General features: G+C 29.2%; 1 protein-coding gene across 1 annotated transcript; it reads left to right on the top strand.

Moving 5' to 3' along the window:
• The first annotated feature begins 2,645 nt into the window (after positions 1–2,645).
• On the top strand, positions 2,646–17,829 carry LOC138941554 (sodium channel protein Nach). The gene is made up of 11 exons (XM_070311351.1): positions 2,646–2,842; positions 4,586–4,728; positions 5,370–5,433; positions 7,067–7,241; positions 7,744–7,889; positions 8,902–9,040; positions 11,172–11,472; positions 15,095–15,148; positions 15,396–15,561; positions 15,665–15,771; positions 17,052–17,829. Exons 1-11 carry the CDS (start codon positions 2,646–2,648, stop codon positions 17,312–17,314), a joined length of 1,755 nt encoding a protein of 584 aa, XP_070167452.1. The 3' UTR covers positions 17,315–17,829.
• Positions 17,830–19,100: the final 1,271 nt, after the last annotated feature.

Genomic DNA, 19,100 nt, shown 5'->3' with positions numbered 1-19,100 from the left:
TAATGTTAAAATAAAAATAATGTTAACATATAGAGAAAGCATTTTGGCAAAGTGTTGACAGAAAGATAGAGATGTTTACATGTATGTTTGCTTTAGAGACTATTGTGTATTGTGAAATTGTAACGCATCTGGGAAGTAATAAGATCCAAGTGGACTACGGTCATGCAAGAAGTGCAAACAGTTTGCAGTGATTCAGTAATAATATTCTGTATACAGTCAGCCCAGAATATGAACATTTAAGTCAGTATCTTCTAATATGTACAATAGTATAAAGAATGGAAGATATATAGATAAGATATAAATAAAATATATTATCGACTATATATTGGCAAAAATAATCATAAAAACATGCAAATATATAAAATAATTTATATTGTTACACCAATATATAATATGCATTAAAATAGCTGTAATATATTATGTACATTATCACATACACACACATATACAATAAAAACGTTTAACGCAATGAAAATGTATTCATATAAATACTACATGTTCTTTGCAACGAAAACAATTATAATATTTATAAATTTTTAACTGGATTATTAATAATGTAATTACTGTAGATATATTAGTATTTTGTGGATATTACATTATTAATTCTAGATGTGTGAAAGAGTAAAATATTGCGGCATTAAATTCGTTCCATACTAGACAGAAATTAGTTTATTAATTAATACAGTCATTTTTGTTTATACATATATATGCTTTATTTATATCTAAGAAATATCAAAATCTATTTTAGCGATATGTGCTTTCTACAATTTTCTGAAATTATTACACAACATATTATGTCAACGCATTATAAAAAAAAGAATGTTACTTATACAGAATTATTAATTCAGATTTACGTAGGCCAGTCTTTAAAGAAATTTTATCGCCTCTTTCTTTATCATTCAAAAACTACATGGTGCGATATGTCACCATGTATACCTACCGCACACTTATAAACTATTCACGAGATTGCCAGGGAAGCGACAAACGGGGCAATTTTATACCCGGCGAGCGATTGCGAGCGCGATACCAAAGTAGCAGAATAGTAATTGAACGATGCCAGATACACGCGATTTTGATCTCTTGCCGGATCTCTTCCGTCATAACGCGGACCACCAACACAAATCGGCCGTGCACACGTTTTATAGTGCTCGATGTAAACGATGTCAGTCGTAATCCCAGATGGTCGCGCGAGTGTTCGGGATATGACGTGTGCCACATCTGTAACATTGCGTGTAATTGCGCTTACGGGAGTTTCGTTCCCTATTGTATCTTTTTGTTGATCGATCGAGCGCGGTTTGTACTTGTTGAAACGAGAAACTCATTTTACTATTATATGTATTCGAGAATTTTTCATAATTCTAAGCTTTTAAAGTGTTGATCGTTTTTACTCTACGAAATTTAAAGTGATGATAATTATTTGATACAAGGAAATTCCAGATGTGCGTTAAATACGGAATTGTGTAACGATCTCTGTAATTAAATCTTCTGTCAAATCGCAGTCTTTACTCGAGATAGGACTCAATTGACGCAATAGAATAAGGTACATATTTCAGTAAAACGATTACTCGAGAGATAAATAAAAATGTATGTGGTTATATTATCTGAATTTAAATTGTAATTTTGAGATTTAAAACAAGACATTACAATATTATTTAATATTTCTTAAATATATTATTGATTTTATATTTGTAAAGTATAAAGACAGATTAAATTTAAATTTGAAAAATATATATTTTAATTCTGTCTCTATATACATATAAATCATGATACGTAAACAATAGCGCGCCAATGTTTACGCCGTCAAGACTAAATACCATGTTATTGAAAAGTCGTTGCCGAAATATTTTATATGTACAATTATATTATATATACATATATACGCGGAATATTAAAGTTTATAAAATATATTTTAAATTATGATTAATTATATTTATTAAACGGTTGATGTATCGCGAGGTCTTATATTAATTACTCGATTTTGCGAATCGATTGTTTAATTGCTCGATCTTAATTCGAATCATATTTTGATGCTGTTAAAAGTGAAACGATAAAGCGTCGAAAATATATTTAATTTTAAATTTTATTTTTGAAGAAATAATTATTTCTTATTGTGGTAACGTATTTAAAAGATAATTATCTTATCAAATTATTTTCCGGTACTTGTCGCGATCGCGTTTAGGAAATGAATTTGACGGAGCGTCTCGCACAGCTACTTTACTGCGCGGATGTCGTCGTGTGAATGATAACACATAAGAAAAGAATTTGATGTCGACGAAACGTCCCACCCCACTATAGTTCTTATTCAAGTGTCGCTGTATGAGTAATAACAAAATCATGATACGTAAACAATAGCGCGCCAATGTTATACATATATACATATAAATATTTATATAAATATTTTGAACATATATTTGTTATTAATTTTTTATTATAGTTATATATCTTTCCTTTCCTTTTAATCCATTTATTTTTCGAAATTAATTTGCAAACTAACGGATAATATTGTAGTTTCAATACAATAAACTTTTAATATAAAACGGGCAATAAATTAAATGAAATGTATTATACAATAGTATAAATTATCATTTATTACAGGTTAAAGATGTTTTAATTTTTGGATTATGTAATTTAAAAAGTAACTTATAATGTGGGCTGAAAAAGAACAAATCAAACGTAAAAGAAATATTGCTGTTACCCAAGCATGGATATCGAAAGATTCGCAGAGATCACCAAAATATCGGAGTTTGAAAATTATATTAAAATATCTAAAGTTATATTGTCAGTATTCCAGTTTAAGTAGTTTAAAGTATCTTGCCGATTCTCAAAAAACATGGTTTGAAAGGTAATGGGATCACATTTAAAATTATATTTATTTATAATACAGTTATATTAAATTGTGCATGAATAAATATAAAAATCTCAAAATATATATAAAATTTAAAAATATACAATATTAATTATGAGAGAAATTTGTCTGGATATCCAGATATACCCTTTTTCAATATTACTTATGTAAATCATTTTAAAATATATTTTAATCTTATATAAATAATTATATAAATTATATAAATATATTTTAATCTTATATAAATAATTAATATGCAAAAAATTTCAAAAGCAAAAAATATTTTAAGGAAGAAGCATTAACAATTTTTATTTTAACTTACAAAGTACTTGCAAGCAGTTACAACTGTGACAACTGTTAACGAAGTTGTGTATTCAAATTCTTTTCTACTTCAAGTATTCTGTAAGTTAAAATAAAAACTTTAAATGCACTTTTCTCTCGAAACAGATTTTTGCACTTTTCAGTTATTATTTCAATTAATAATAAACTTTACGTTTTTATATTAGGTGTTTTAATATTTGTAACGGAAAATAGAAAAAAAGATTTAAAAAAGAGAAAGCTGCCATATTTAAACTATATAATACTTTTTATAAAATACTTGCTTATAAATTAACTCAATATAATTATGAGAAAAATTATTAAGAAATTTAGTAATATACAAAAACTTGTCTGTGATCAAACTATATCAAAAATATTATTGTTATTATTAAATTGATATATGTAAAATATTCTACAAGATAATTTCTGCAAATAATTTATATAATATATATTTTTTTCTCACAGAGAAAATATCTTATCTCTTTTTGTCTTATATTTTTATATTTTTATATATATTTGTCTAACTTTCATCAATTTAATTCTTTATTTAATAACTTACCCATCAAGTTGAATTTAGCTTGTTATTTATTTTATTTATATCTTTAGAGAGGAAGAGAGAACGTGTTGAATTATACGTGATACAGCAGACGTTTTGTATCCGATAAAGGTATCCTTTGTACGACGAAACTTTCCTCCATGCGGGATTTATTTGGATGTTATTTACCCATATAGTGGCATAATCTCGCGCTTTCGAATGCTCGGCATGTTAATACGATTATCTGCCCTTTATCAAAGCATTGATAAAGGCGGTTCGCGCGTACTACCCTCGCGGATTAGCCGCGAGACGCTACGAACTCGTATATTACATCGGTTCGCGCGTAAGCGCAACATGTGATTAAAGTTACGCGGTTTAACGAGCGTATCCTCGTTTCACGGAGAGATTAACGACGCTGCGAGTAGGGATTTTTTTGAATTCATAGCAAACCGCACAAATCAGGTTGTCCACAAATCACGACCCCGTTTCGCGAAACAAACGCGATGTGAAAGAAGAAGGAAAAAAATAGAATTATAAAAAAGAAAACGTAATATTCCGCAAAACGACAGAGTCACGTTGCGATGCGGCGGTGCCGGTTGATTTAATGTAACATTACATGTCATACGTGACATTAATAGCACCGTATGAATTCGGTAATGAACGCGTGCAAAAGAGAAAATAAATAATTGCTCGATATCAACTGATTCGTATTCTTGTTTTTTGTACCTACAGAATTTTATTTTCCTTTAAAACGAATGAATCAAATAAATGAAGCAGTGATTTTTCGATTGGCGCTTTAAAGATGTGTAATGTAGTGTTTGAGACTATTATTTTCAATAAAATCTTTATTTCATTAAGATTTTTCAGACTTAATTAAAATCTTTCAGAATTCTGTGGGTCATAATACATTGCGTAATCATATCTGGTCTGATAAGTATGGTTTATATTACCTATAAAGAATTTGTGACCTTCCCTATACTGACTTCCATGGACTCGGATAGTTTCAGTACGATTAAATTAGACTTTCCAGGTATGGAGATTAAGCATTTCTAAAACTTTTGCATGCGATTTAATAATAAAGATTTATTTACTTTTTGATAGTATAAATTAATATGTAAACCGATTTATTTCTGTGACTGATAAAATTATTATTGTAATTTTATAAAAAAAAATTAGTATTATTTTTCTTCAAATAAATAGTTGTGGGAAAACTATTGGCCGTGGAATCCCAATTGTAACAATTTACAACAATATCTAAATTTTACTCTGTGTCAAAGCTCTGATTAAAAATGAAAGAGAAAGAACAAAAGAACGGAAAAAATAATTAAACAAATTAAATAAATATCGAAAAAATTAAATTGATCCTTGACGAAAACATCAATCAATGGCAAATACATCTTGCTTTCTCGTTACCTTTTTACATGTTTAATATATAAACATAACTCTTTTCTAATACAGGAAATGTTTTTTTTTTATACTCTGCAATATAAATTAACAGTCTTAAGCAAAAAGAGAGAGAGAGAGAGAGAAAATTTAAAAAAATATTCTATTCATAAATGAAAAAAATTTTTATATTTTAAGAGAAAAAGACAAGCAATATTCTTTTTTTTGTTTTTCCAATTTTTCCATTCTATTGCGATGTTGATAAAAAACACGTTGATGAATTTCCAGCAATCGCCATCTGTCCCGTTAATAGGATAAGTCGACGAGCTGCGACGGAATTGGCAACCGACATGTGAGCGATTTTATGTATTAAAGTAACGCAAATTGCAATCGCGTATACTAAACAATAAATGTATTCACATTTGAATAGCGGTGAGGTGATGATGCTCTAGTAGTATTTTAAACGCATGTAGAAATAATTTCGCTAAAATGCACGTAGAAATGATTTTGCACCAAATTGTGCCAATTGTACCAATAGCACGACCGATCTGGATTATTCCAAGTTACATCAGCTGTTTAACACGCATGTTATTTCTCTGCGTATTTTCTCTGCACGGGTTAAAACGGTCACTGGTTACAACAGTGCAACGCGAATCGCAAGCACGTATCCGCAAACATCCGGAATATCGGCTCGATCGCATGAATTATTTTCATATTACGTCAGCATAAAAGCGACCATGCAAATATTTGGGAGTTTCCATCTATCAATATTACATTACGTATTACTATTAATCATATTGATTTAAATTTAACGTGGTTACCGGACTCTTTTCAAATAGATTGTTGAAAACATTATATCGCATTGATATCAAAAATATTTTAAACCTTTTTTTTTTAATAAGCAACTCAAATTATAATTAGTAATACTTGCCAATTACAAATATATGTAGTTTATATTATCCAGAGAATTATAAAAACACATTGCAATAATATTGATAATTGATGAGTATATATTCTCACCGATTATAAACCATTACGGTGTAACAAATAATGCGTGTTCGTGGCCGATAGATGCGAATTCATGGTTGACGATGAGTTCACCATGGTGGTCTTTCTATAGAGAGTTTCGACTGGGATAGGTAGGATTAATTTGCCACGGTTGACGCGCGATATATACGAGAAGCTCAATTGACCGGTTAACGCATCGGTTAACGATTCTAGTCTGCTTTTTACGATGTCCCGAGTCAATTGGCACGCCGATTAACGTTAATTTGACGCCGCGCACTTGGAACGCAACGACAATGGATCGATGCATTGTGCATTGATGGAGAGCGTAGAATCGGCGTGGTTACGGCTCGTTTAATAGGGCGTTAATGTCCCAAAATCCAGCCGTTTCGCGCGACGCTACCTCGTAGCCACCCGCAAACTTTCGCCTCCGTAATGGAAGAGACATTTGCGGAATCGTTGATTTGGAAACGAGAAACCTTCGTAAAGTTCCGTAGGTACGTTCAACGTAAAAGTTTCCACCTCGTTTGCGCATCGATTAATAATTAATACTACACCGATTTTTACCCAATTCAAACGCCGATACGTTGCTGATTATAAATTTCAAACGAACGCTCGTTAAATAAATTATTTTTAAAGGTATTTATACGATATTATCTGTAATACAAGAAGCATTAAAATGCAATTACGTTTTATTAGTATGTAGTAGATTAATGCTTAGAAAATTATATGAGCTTCCCGTGTTGATTAATGAGAGAAGCGTATGCATAAGTAAATCTTTATGACACTATTAAAGTATTATCCGTTGTATTTATATGCAATTACTCATTAAGCTGTTGATTAAATAAATTTGTTAAAGGAATTGTTATGCGAGTTATTATATGATTATTGCATATATATAATGGATACGTTTAGATTATCCTGTATACATACATTGATTAATAATTAATTTCTCTCTTTATTTATTTTTTTCAACTCAGTTTTAACGCAAACATCACGAACCTGTCAATCGATGAAATCGTGGAGTTGCTCAAGCAATTAGGCAATAATTACCCTTCCAATTTTATCATGGAGGATAATCGTAATATGGAGGTCGATCATCTTTTAAACTCTTATTACAACGGGTTTTATGACATTACCAAAACAATGAAAAATGTACGTATGCAAAATTAATGCTATATTTCAAATATCATTCGTTAAAATTTTATCTATACAAATTTTATTATTCAATAGATTACTTTCTTTTTATAATCCTCTTTTAATCAAATACCTAATTATTCCATATTTTTAAAATTTTTCTGTTAAATGGTATAATAATGGGAGTTTGAATCAAAATTTGTCGGAGATAATTTCAAATGTAAATTTCTTGAAAAGCTCAATGCCATTATACTCGATTTTTTGCGAGTATTTTTCGCATAAATTTATCTTTTCAACTTTCAACTTTTTAATGATTCTAAAAAATAAAAGTCGCTTATACACGAAGGCTACTGCAATACTTTATTTATTCATACGTGATATAGTATACATTAATCGCAAGGGTTTCTCGTGGAGATCAATTAAAGCATTATATACATGATACTTTGCGTGTGTCGATTGACGTTTCTATCGCGCGAGATGTTGTCCGGTAATTTGCGTGTTGTAAGCTTAAATTTTCCAGTTGTCGCCGCTATGCATGTCGATGCTACTGAAATGTAAGCTGCACGGGACCTACAGACCCTGCACGACGCTTTTCGAATTTCGCAAGACGCAGGACGGATTCTGTTGCACCTTTAATTACGTACGTGAAAGAGACGACATTCCCACGTGAGTACCCTGTACCTTCAGAATGGTCAACAGACAATATGCACATAGTTTAACCGTTTACTCGACTAGTTTACGCCTACACGGCGCGCTCTTTTAGCATAAGCAAACGAAAGCTATTCTCTAAGATTACTATAGCGTACAATATGTGAAAATGTTTTATTATTTATTTTTATTATTTATTTTTATTATTATATTCGTTATTATACCCTGACGTTTGAGTAATTCTTTATAAAATTAATTATTTAAAAAATATTTTAAGTTTATATATCTATATAATTTTTGATTATATATTTTAAAGAGTGATATATCGTGAATTGATTTATAAATAAAATATACTACTTTTAATAAATTGCCCACGATGTTTGTCGATTAGATCGCAGTTTGTTGATTGTATCGCAGAAAAATGGTACTGCCATAAATTTTAATTTTCTTTGTACATACACGACGTGTTGCAAGGATTAAATGCCATGACCTGGTCTTTATATAGAATGATTCACACGTGTCCTTCTAATTTGTTTTTGTATATCATTGATTTATCGTTACATTATTTCTTGAATGGCCAATGCAATAGAAAACAAATTAACATCATATTAAGTTTTTATCCAAATTAATTTGAAAAGACAAGTTTTGTTATCTATTTATAAAGTATGTATTTTTGTCAATATATATACAATTTTAATAGTTGGCGACTTTGTTATCACCGATACTTTAACATTAAAAGAGCTGCTATTTATATTTTGTTTGATATTTAAAATGTATATTATATTTTTTATGATAAAATATTAATATTACAAATATAAGTGTAGTTTTTTACGCTGAATAAAAAGCCTTACATGTTTCGATTGCAATCTTCTCAGTAATTTATAATGGACAAATGGTGACACATATAGGTCAGTTTACTGCTTCATGAAAAAAAAATAAGAGCCATTTAGTTTAAAAATCTATAATGCTGTTAAGTATAAGCTTTAGCTGCTTGAAAAATTAATGGCTGCGATTATACCTTTGTTAACAGAATGCGTGAGGTGATTAAAGAGCCATTCGGTACAGTACATAAAATAGAGGATCTCGGGATAGAGCACGGTCTAACAGTCTTGATGGACCCATTTTTGGATGATTATTTCTTCCCCATACTGCCTGTTAAGGGTTGGAAGGCAAGTAAAAGCGGCATAAAATGTCATTTAGAAAAATTGTCGAGAAAATCAAACAGCGACCTTTAATATTCCACATTCGCCAGAATGATTTTATTTTTGAGCTAAAATTAAATCTGCCATCAAAGTAAATTTATTCATTACTCGCGCGAGATTAAAATCTCTATTAGCAGATTTCTGACAAATTTTTTTCTTTTTTATTTAACCAAAGGATCAACTTCGTTTACATTGTTGAACCTACATAATTATACAAAATGTTTCACTTAATTTCATCAACGTGTCTTTCTTATTCATGTAAAAATTTTGTTATAAACTGTTGTTGTTTAAAATAACTGCAAAAAAAAAGAAATTATGTATAGTTAGAAGAATTTTACGGGAATAAATTTATTTAATTATTTCGCTAACTAATATAGCTAATATATGTATTTTAAACGTTACTATTTTGCAGAAACAAAAGGCACATATACATTATGCTAAGAATATTTTTAGCTTTCTGCACTCGAGAATTCTAATCTAATACATAATTTAGAAAATTTTGCATGAAAATTGTTTGTGGAAATATCTTCATCTATGCGAGCTGTAAAAACGGATCATATTTGATAAACTCATAACGAATTATTACCACAAATGTTGAATATGAAAAGGGGCTAATTGAGCGAAATGAAGATTTATTCTCTCAATGCTTTATCATCCCAAAGTAGCGTTAACGTTCGATTTTACGGCAAAGTATCATAAAATATATTCATGTTTTAAATGCATTTAATATACACATAATTAGAAAGTAATAACTCATTATGCATGACAAATGTCTAACGATTAATTAGTTTTAAGAACAAAGCCATTGTTAAATTAGTTGTAGAATAATATATTATTGCCACATTTATACAAATCTTTAAAAACAGGAGTAAAGAGAAGTAGATTATAAAATCTTAATTTTTGTTAATTATCAAATTAGTACAAGATTATATTTAATTAAGCTAATATCAAAATTATACATAATAAAATTGTGATTTAATGGTTAGTAACAAAGATATTGAGAGATAAACACTGTAAAAAAAATATTAAATTATAAATTAATCTACTCCAAGAACATAATTTAAATTTAAAACATTAATTTATTTATGCAAAAAGCGCAGAGAGAGAATCTGATGTACTCCATATGTTATAAACGTAAATTTCTCAATATCAATGTCATTTCCAGACAAATAATTTTTTAATCACTGTAATAATTCATGCAGGATATAACAATTTTGCAAATTAATTAAAAAGATATATGTTATGCGTTCAATATATTTTAATTAAATTGTCATGTTTATTAAACCTATTGCTGTGATGAAGGTAATCGGTAACTTCATGCCTTGAACTTTTTCCATGCTTATTACGCCATTATAAGCCATCTGTGCTTCATTCGCCCATAGTGCACAGTGATAAAAAACTCGCGAAAGTCGTTAGCAGCACGATATAATCGCGCGCGTCCTTCAATTCATATTTACGGTGTAGTCTGTTACTTTAGACTATAACGGCTCTTATATGAAAAATTCGTATTTTTCGCAGAAACATGTTAAAAGATTCTATTTTCGTTTTGAGATATTTTTGTACATTTTTTATCGAGATTTAGATGGACCTCAAGATTAATCAGACTCTTTAAAGGAATGTTTCAATAAGCGTAATTATTACATATCTATATTTGTATATATATTTAAAAATTATAAAAGATTATTTATTATCTTCATAATTTCACTCTGCTTAATGTTAAATAGATGGCAATTATATAAATATATATAATTAAAATCAAATAATTTTACATGAGAATTGAATACCATTTAATTTTGATCTATCAAATAAATTTATGAAAATATAATTATATAAATAATTATTGTTTATAATTATTATAATATAGTATTCTGCCTAATAATTATTATTCTGCCAAAAAGATAATTTATTAGAATGTACAAATTAGAAATAATAATATTTCTTGAACGTGTCGATGATATCGTTTAAAGAATTATTTAATGCATCTATTCCATAACGAGAATATTATAATTATTTGAGAGAGAAAGGAAGAGAGAAAGAGAGAAAAAAAGAAGAGAGAAAGTGAAAGTTTAATAAAGCAGATATTTATCGTGTTTTACAGATTATAGTGTTTAATCCTAGGGATTTTCCGGATGTATCCAGCGGTGGTGTCACGGAAGTACTCGCGATGCCCCGTACCGAAACGTATGTGGATTTGGACGCAACGTCTTTCTTCAGTACCGATATTATCGAGCATTTCCCTGTCAATCAACGTAATTGTATTTTCTCGGAAGAGGTGCGCACTGCGCACAGTGACACAGTCTATACTTACAGTGACTGTATCGTCGACTGCAAGATTTACGACATGCTAAAGCTTTGCGACTGCAGACTGTTCTTCTTCCCACGTCGTGGCGAAAAAGAATGTCAGTAAGAATATATATTATTCTTTAATATTTTCTTTAATTGTTGATACTGGCATTTTTTATCGTATCATAAAATTATCGTATTAATGTGGAAATGCAAACGTTTAGTAAAAATTATTTAAATAACATCAAAATTTGGCGTATTTAACGCTGTAATGAATACTATTGTTTTTGAGCTACTTATATTTTATATACATACATATATATGCATGTATGTATATATGTGTGTGTGTTTATATATAGAGCGTAAAAATTTTTAATTGATTGCTTATTATTTCTTTTCGTATAATTAAATAATGATAATTATAAATTGATGCAATATGTTTTCTTATATTGATTGTTCAATTTTCTAATATATATGTTCATCTCTCTATAAGACTTTAAGATGCTTATCTTAATTAAAAATTATTTAATACATATATTAGTAATACTAATATGTATAATACACTTTTGGGAAATATAGAAATAAAATTTATATATGAATAATACACAATCGGTATCATATTCAAGATAAATAGATGCATTGTTTTGGAATAAAAATTCTTTCCATTTGCATTTATATTAAACTTTGTTAAGAATTTTTGTTGCGTGATATTTTTAAGTTGCTAAAGAAGAAATTACATATATATAATATATATAATAAATATAAATATGTATATATCAAAAGAAACGTCAGTCAAAAAAAAAATACGATGAAAGTTTCAATTTGCAAAACTTGGAGATTTATAAGTCGGTTAAAGCTGTATTTCGAGAAATCTCAAGAAATGTAATTTAGAATCTTGAAAAATTAAAAATTGTTTATTACATTTCTCGAGATTTCTCGAAATCCAGCTTTGACTTTATAAATTTTCAAGCTTTGCAAATTGAAAGTTCTATCGTGTAATTTATTTTTGCTGATGTTTCATTTTCTACAATTCAAAATGTACCCTCATAAATGACATTTGCAGTTATCCGTTTGAAAAACATATTTAATAGAAAATATTATGTATGTCAAATAGGAAATATTATAAAGTTTACTTTTTTAGTTATCAAAAATATACAAAGTCCTTCACATTTATCTTTATCGGTGAATTCTTTATATAATTTTTTTTTAAAGAATTTTTAAAAATGGATAGAAAATTATAAAAAAAGAGGAATCTATATGTCTATTATATTTGACTATCACATTTATGATATTTGATAGATCTATTGAATAACACTATTAAATATTAGAGAGTCGTACGAACGTGTTTCGCCATGATTATAACATCCTATCAATAAAGGCGAGCATGTCATCGAATGTGACAGGATGTTCCACATAATAATCGCGAATAATACTTTATTTATCTCATGTATGCGGTCAGGTCGTTTCGTGTAGTTGAAAGCCCTGACAAAACGGCTTTCTTGATACTAACTTGATCGGTTCTGATCGAATCGTATCGAATCGTATTTCCGAGTGATGAACGAGTTTAAATGTTAATAGAACGAGCGGTAACATATCTCTCTCTCTTTCTCTCTTTCCTAAACTCTGCACTCTTGCGAGAATGTAAACTGTAGTTTTCATTGGCGTACCTACGCGCTGTACCAAAGTATATTAAGGTTGACAATTCCATAATATTACTAGCAATCTTCAGAGCAAATTGTATTGTCACTACTTTGCACTTTTGTTTTCTCTTCAAATTCTTATCTTCTAGCTTTTACATCTTTCGTTCGATGGTGCGGTTGAAAAAAGTTATAGTGATAAAAATATATCAAAAAATGTGATAAAAAGAAAGAAAAAAATTACATAGCATTATTCCGTGCAACGTTATTATATAAAATATTGCCAAAATTATTCGAAATTCGTAGGGAGATTTGCTTGAAAGATAATGACTATTTTCGTTTGTCAAAAATTGAGAAATTAATGAAAGAAGAAAGATGAGAAATCAAGCTATGTGATAACATCATAGACAACGGATCTTTCAAAGTCAATAAGATTTCCTTCAATTTTTGCTTTTTCCCTTACACTCGTACAAGTTCCAATTCTCTTCCTTTTCATCATGAAAGTTAGAAGAAAACAAGAATACATTAATATTGTCGAATAAAGCACGAGTAAAGAATTGTATCATAAAAGTATAAAAAAGTATAAAATATAAAGAGTCATTATAAATATTACAGATTACAGATTAATTGCAATACGTACATGCTCGCGCAAATTATAATTGCTATCAAAGATATGAATTAAAAAATCCAATTGAAAACTAAAAATAAAAAATATAAAATTAAATATAATAAGATATGTGATTAGTGATAATTTGTAATAAATAAAATTGAAATCAGTTTATGAGTGTTACAATTGCAAAAAAATGCGTAAGCCGCAACGCACGCGATTTATTTCACTCAGAGATATTACTTGACGCGATTTATTTTAATCAGAAATATTACTTGAGGCTAGAAATATGATTGAAGGAGGCGAAAATACGCGGTAAGGACCGTATCTCATTGGATAAATCGGGTTTTTTCCCGGTCCCGCGTACCTTCTTACATCCCGACGGTTCCTCTCTTCCATCACGAAGTCGAGAGGCATGGGCGGCAATCTGTAAAGGAACATTGCGCGCTGCATTGCGAGGCGTACGCGTTCGCGAGCTTTCTAACGAGGCTTTACCACGGGTGGCTTAAAGCATTAAAGCGGATCGTGCGAAGCACCGTTCTGTAGGATTAACTTACCGTAGCCGAGGCTCTCCGTAGCAAAGAAGAGGAACGCGCTAAAAGCCGAGTTTCTCTCTATTTTCCCCTCTTTCTCTTTGTCACTCTCTCTCTCTCTCTCTCTCTCTCTCTCTCTCTCTCTCTTTCCCTTTTTCCGTTCTTTCGTTTTAAAGCCGCTCCGATTGCTCTTTTTCTCGCGCGTTCTATCGATAGCACAGGGTGCTCGGACTCGTTCTTCTCACGATGCTGCCTCTTTCGTTCTCTATATTAATCAACAACACGTGCGACGATGCCCGCATAATGTATTCTCCGTCTATTCTACCTTGTACTATTCAAAATATAGAGTATTTTCTTGAAAACTCTTATTTTTGTAGGTTTATCTCACGTCGAAAGTAGATTTCGGTGATAACACGATTTTATCTTGGCAAATACGATATGATATAGTGAAGCTTTAGTTCGTTGAGATTACGAGAAATAAAAAAAATGTTCGATGATTTTTAATATTTTTTAATTTATAGTAATTATTTAAGATAATGATAGAAGAGAGAGAGAGAGAGAGAGAGAAAGAGAGACATAATTTTATCAAAATTTAGTTTAAAATTTAGTTTAAAATGTAACCGTATCATATTCCTATGAATCAGCTTAGAAAAAAATATCGAAATATTTCAATATTCTAAAAACGAGTATCAAAAAATGTTTTTATGTCACAATTTTTAAAATAAATATATTAAAGAGAATGTCATAAAATATATAGCTGTAGTTAAGAGTTGTATACATATATATATATATATATATATATATATATATATTTATTTATTTAAGCTTATTATATATAAAAGATGTTTTAATCAATTTCAATTCTGTTTCTTTTCTATAATATAAATTAATTTTACAGATATTCTTTATTTATGATAGATTTATACGTTATCGTACAAAATTTGCATTTGTTTTATTCTAGTTTCGCAGCGTATTTGTACCAACGCCGATTTAGCTTGCCTGTCTAAATATAAAAGTAAGTGTGTCTGTTATCAATACATTGTCAATTTATAATTTTTTCAATTTATCGAATTCCCTTTCTTCATATAAAAAAAAAAATAATAATTAATATATGTTATATATTTCAAAACTCTAATATATATTTGATATATATTATATTTGCTTTTATTATGTAAAATTATAAATTCATTCATAATTATATTAATTATGAAATCTCAATATTTGGTATATAAATTTTCCATCTAATTCTATTTTTGACATAGCTAAATGGTTCACCGTTTTTCCTCATGAGGATAAACAAGAGATTCTTCCAAACAGCGAATGGGCTTTGCATTGTAACATTTGTTATCCTACTTGCGAGGATACCGGTTATGATGTGTTAAGTTCAAAAAGTTATATGTCGACCGGTGAATACAGAACTGATTTACTGTAAGTATATAGCATCCTTGTCAATATAAAAAAATAGCTTGTAAATACAAAGAAGAAAATCCTCTGAACATCAAAAAAGGAGCTAGAGACAATTTCATTTCAGATCGAAATTTAATGTCACAAATCAGGGAATACTGCACGTTTTCTTCTCGAAATATGGCTCAATTAGATTGAAACAAGATGTGATTTATTACTGGTACGACCTGCTGAGTAAGTAAACATTGACAAAAACATTTTGTTTTAGTCAAATGTCAAATAGAATCGAAGATTTTTAATTGTGCATAAATTGAAATTTTTATTGCAAAATAAGAATTTTTAAGAGAGATTATATAAAGTACAATTTAATAATTTGAATACAGAATAAATTATTAATTTAATTAGATATAACATTTTTACTCTATTGATATTTTCTATCTCAGTGAATCTTTTCCAATTATGTATTTATAATGTTATTTACTTTTTTTATAAAATATATTTCAATAATAAAATTATATATCCAATAATAAAGTAATAAAATTTCTCTAACAAAGATCATAAAATAAAGTTTTATAAAATAAATAAAATTGATAGGCATAGAAGAGAGAGAACTTTATCAAACTTTATAATTATATTCATAGATTTGGCATTAATAATATTAGATATAGACATTGCGCTATAATTAAAATTTTGAAAAATTAAATAATTTTAATTAATTTTAAATTAAATAATTTTTAGAGATTTATATAATACTTTTACAATACTTAATTAGCTGCATGCCGCAAGGCAAATTATGTCATTGCATTTGCTATGCAAATTAGCAGTAAGAAAATTCCTTTCACAGTTGATACAGAATATATAAAAAAGATTTAAACAAAAATAAAGTAATGTATAGAACAGAAATTTTTGGTCCGCGTCTTCTGCAATATACCTAAGGGTTCTGAAAAATGAAATTTTTAATATCCGACCGTATGTAACGTTTCTCTATTTTTTCTGATTCTCCGTGCAAAAAGAGAATTCTTTTTTTCTCACAAAAAACGCAATTTCAAGTTGCTAACGCTCACTTTGCGAGCAAGCTATTGAAGCAAGAAATATATCTTGAGAAATATATATGATTTTAATATAAATATATATATATATATATATATATATATATATATATATATATTTGATGATTTATATATATTTTAAAAAATCAGAAAAAATATAATAATTAAAAATAATTTCTATTTTTAAATAAGTATTAATTGCTACTTTCACGAACTAGCTATTAAAATATAGCGCCTGTAGCATGTATATCTGATTTGATTAAAGAACAGCAGTCTTGTAAAGAAATGGCGATGAGATATCGTTGTAAAAATCCATTATTGTTTTTACAGCCTAAATCGCCACTGCACGTAACGTTTCTTATCCTTTTAAGTACGACATTAAAAAACGCGCGGCCGTTTCGTCGGATCGTCTTATCCTTCCACGCTATCAAGATTGCTGTTTTATAAAGACTGGCCATTTTGCAGGCGATATAGGCGGTATATGCGGTGTCTTCATCGGCTTCAGTCTCATCACCATCGTGGAACTGATGTATTTCTTTGTTCTCTTACTCCTCCATTTATTCTACGGAAAATCAACCTTGCAGGAAGACGACGATCATGAAAAAGAGACTAAATCAATGCATAGTCAAACTATACAGACAATTTATTGGAATGAGTTGTTACCATCATCTTGGCAATGGGTGAAATTTTCTAACAACAGTCAATTTTTTAACAACAGGACTAGATAATGATATAGCCGGCGAGCTATCATGAAATTATTCGGAGAGGTTTCCAATCGGAACGATTCTGTTTCTCGTCAGTTGCCCAATCGTAAACGTTCGGATAATAGTCAAAACGATCGGATAATTTCTAACGCCTTGCGAGCAAGCGGAAAATCAGTTCCAATCGGGACAAAGCCTTGGGCGAAAAAGATTGCGGGAGACGATTACCGTTTGTTTCGTCACGTGACAACGATAAGTCCTTTTCAAAGAAGATTCACGATTAAGATTAAGAGACACAGGCAGAATCATGATGGAAAAGTCGCTAGTCGGAAACTTGCAATGGGAATCGTAAATAATTCCACGATAGCTCCCATGATTATGACAACTGTTTGACTGAAAAAGTCGTAATTTAAAAAAAAATTGTATTATCGTATTAATGTAATTAATCCTGTGATAAAATTCTACATTATTATAAATGATTGTTATGAAAGAGCAAAGAGCAGTTTTATGCACTAGATTATTATAGATTAATGAATATTTTGATGGCGTTCTAAGTTCTCCATCGAAACAATATAATTCTAGAAAGTGTGTCGTGATCTATGTAAAATTTTGCATAATTAAATTGCATGTAAAATTATCGAAGATTCAAAGAATTTTAAATTCAATACAAATTTTATAGACACATTCTACACAGAATAACACATTCCTTACAAGCGTATCAAATTTTAATAACATGTTTCAAATTTAAAATTGCTTTTAACTTGTTGAAGCTTTGATGAGAAATCATTATTCGTTATACGACGAATAATGATATGTCAAACATGTCAATATATTTTGACAATCCACATATATCAAACATAACAATTATGTCAAAGTATCGAGCACAAGATTTAGACAAGCATAGGATTGTAGAAATAATTAATTATATAAATTGATACAATTATTATCAACAACTTAGAAAGAATTTCATAAGCTACAGCTTCGAATCGAGAGTTGTCACATTAAGAGCGATATTGTTGGATTAGAAGACGTTATTAATGAGAGAAGTGCTAAACAACGAGACGGTAGTTGTTTACGAGAGAAAGAGAGAGAGAGAGAGAGAGACAGAGAGAACATATGGACAGGCTATAATACCATCGCTGTAAGAGCATGAATGGGGACGTGATAGATACACGAGGCTGCATGGGAATTGTTATCTGCAGCGATAGCACTCACCGGAGACACGTAATTAATTTCTCAGCGTAATAATAGTTTTTAAGAGACGTATCTTTACGTAAACTTATTGTTGAAAATAAAAGCTCATTTGACAGAGCATTTATCGAAATAACGTGTTTATTAAAACAATTTTAATAGGGATCGATTGGATTTTGATTGACTTTGCGAAAATGTAACCGAATCTTGCAATCAATGTTGGCGATTCGATATTATGGTACATAGATTTGACAAATTATTTGCAAATATTGCTTGTTAGTATTGACCGTGCAATTTCATAAATATTCGTAAGAGATCGGTTGCATTTTATATATGCAAAATGTAAATATATTTTGAAAATATTTTGTTACTACATCACTCGTAATTTTATGTATAGTATTATATCATAAAGCAACATTGGAATTTAAAAACAAATTTTGAAAAGAAAACGAGAGAGAGAGAGAGAGAGAGAGAGAAAGGGAAGAAGAGAAGAAAAGAGAAGAGAAAATATATTATAATATGGCAAATTACTGACAAATTTTATATTAAGATTTTATATATAATTGCGAGAATTCAGACTTAATTTTATTGTAATAGAAATATAAAGTCCTACGCACAATAG

This window comes from Polyergus mexicanus, unplaced genomic scaffold (genome assembly GCF_030449975.1).
Source record: "Polyergus mexicanus isolate NDT 795.1 unplaced genomic scaffold, iyPolMexi1.0 SCAF_19, whole genome shotgun sequence".
Classification (NCBI taxonomy): Eukaryota; Metazoa; Arthropoda; class Insecta; order Hymenoptera; family Formicidae; genus Polyergus; species Polyergus mexicanus.
Note: the sequence above shows the minus strand (reverse complement) of the source record. Positions and strands in the feature narration are given on the sequence as shown.

What these genes read in the sequence shown, in the direction of transcription:
- LOC138941554 (XM_070311351.1), top strand. Translation starts at nt 2,646, where the DNA reads ATGTGGGCTGAAAAAGAACAAATCAAACGTAAAAGAAATATTGCTGTT. An exon ending in TGCCTGTTAAGGGTTGGAAG is followed by an intron (nt 9,041 to 11,171) that starts GCAAGTAAAAGC and finishes CGTGTTTTACAG; the next exon opens with ATTATAGTGTTTAATCCTAG. An exon ending in ACGTCGTGGCGAAAAAGAAT is followed by an intron (nt 11,473 to 15,094) that starts GTCAGTAAGAAT and finishes GTTTTATTCTAG; the next exon opens with TTTCGCAGCGTATTTGTACC.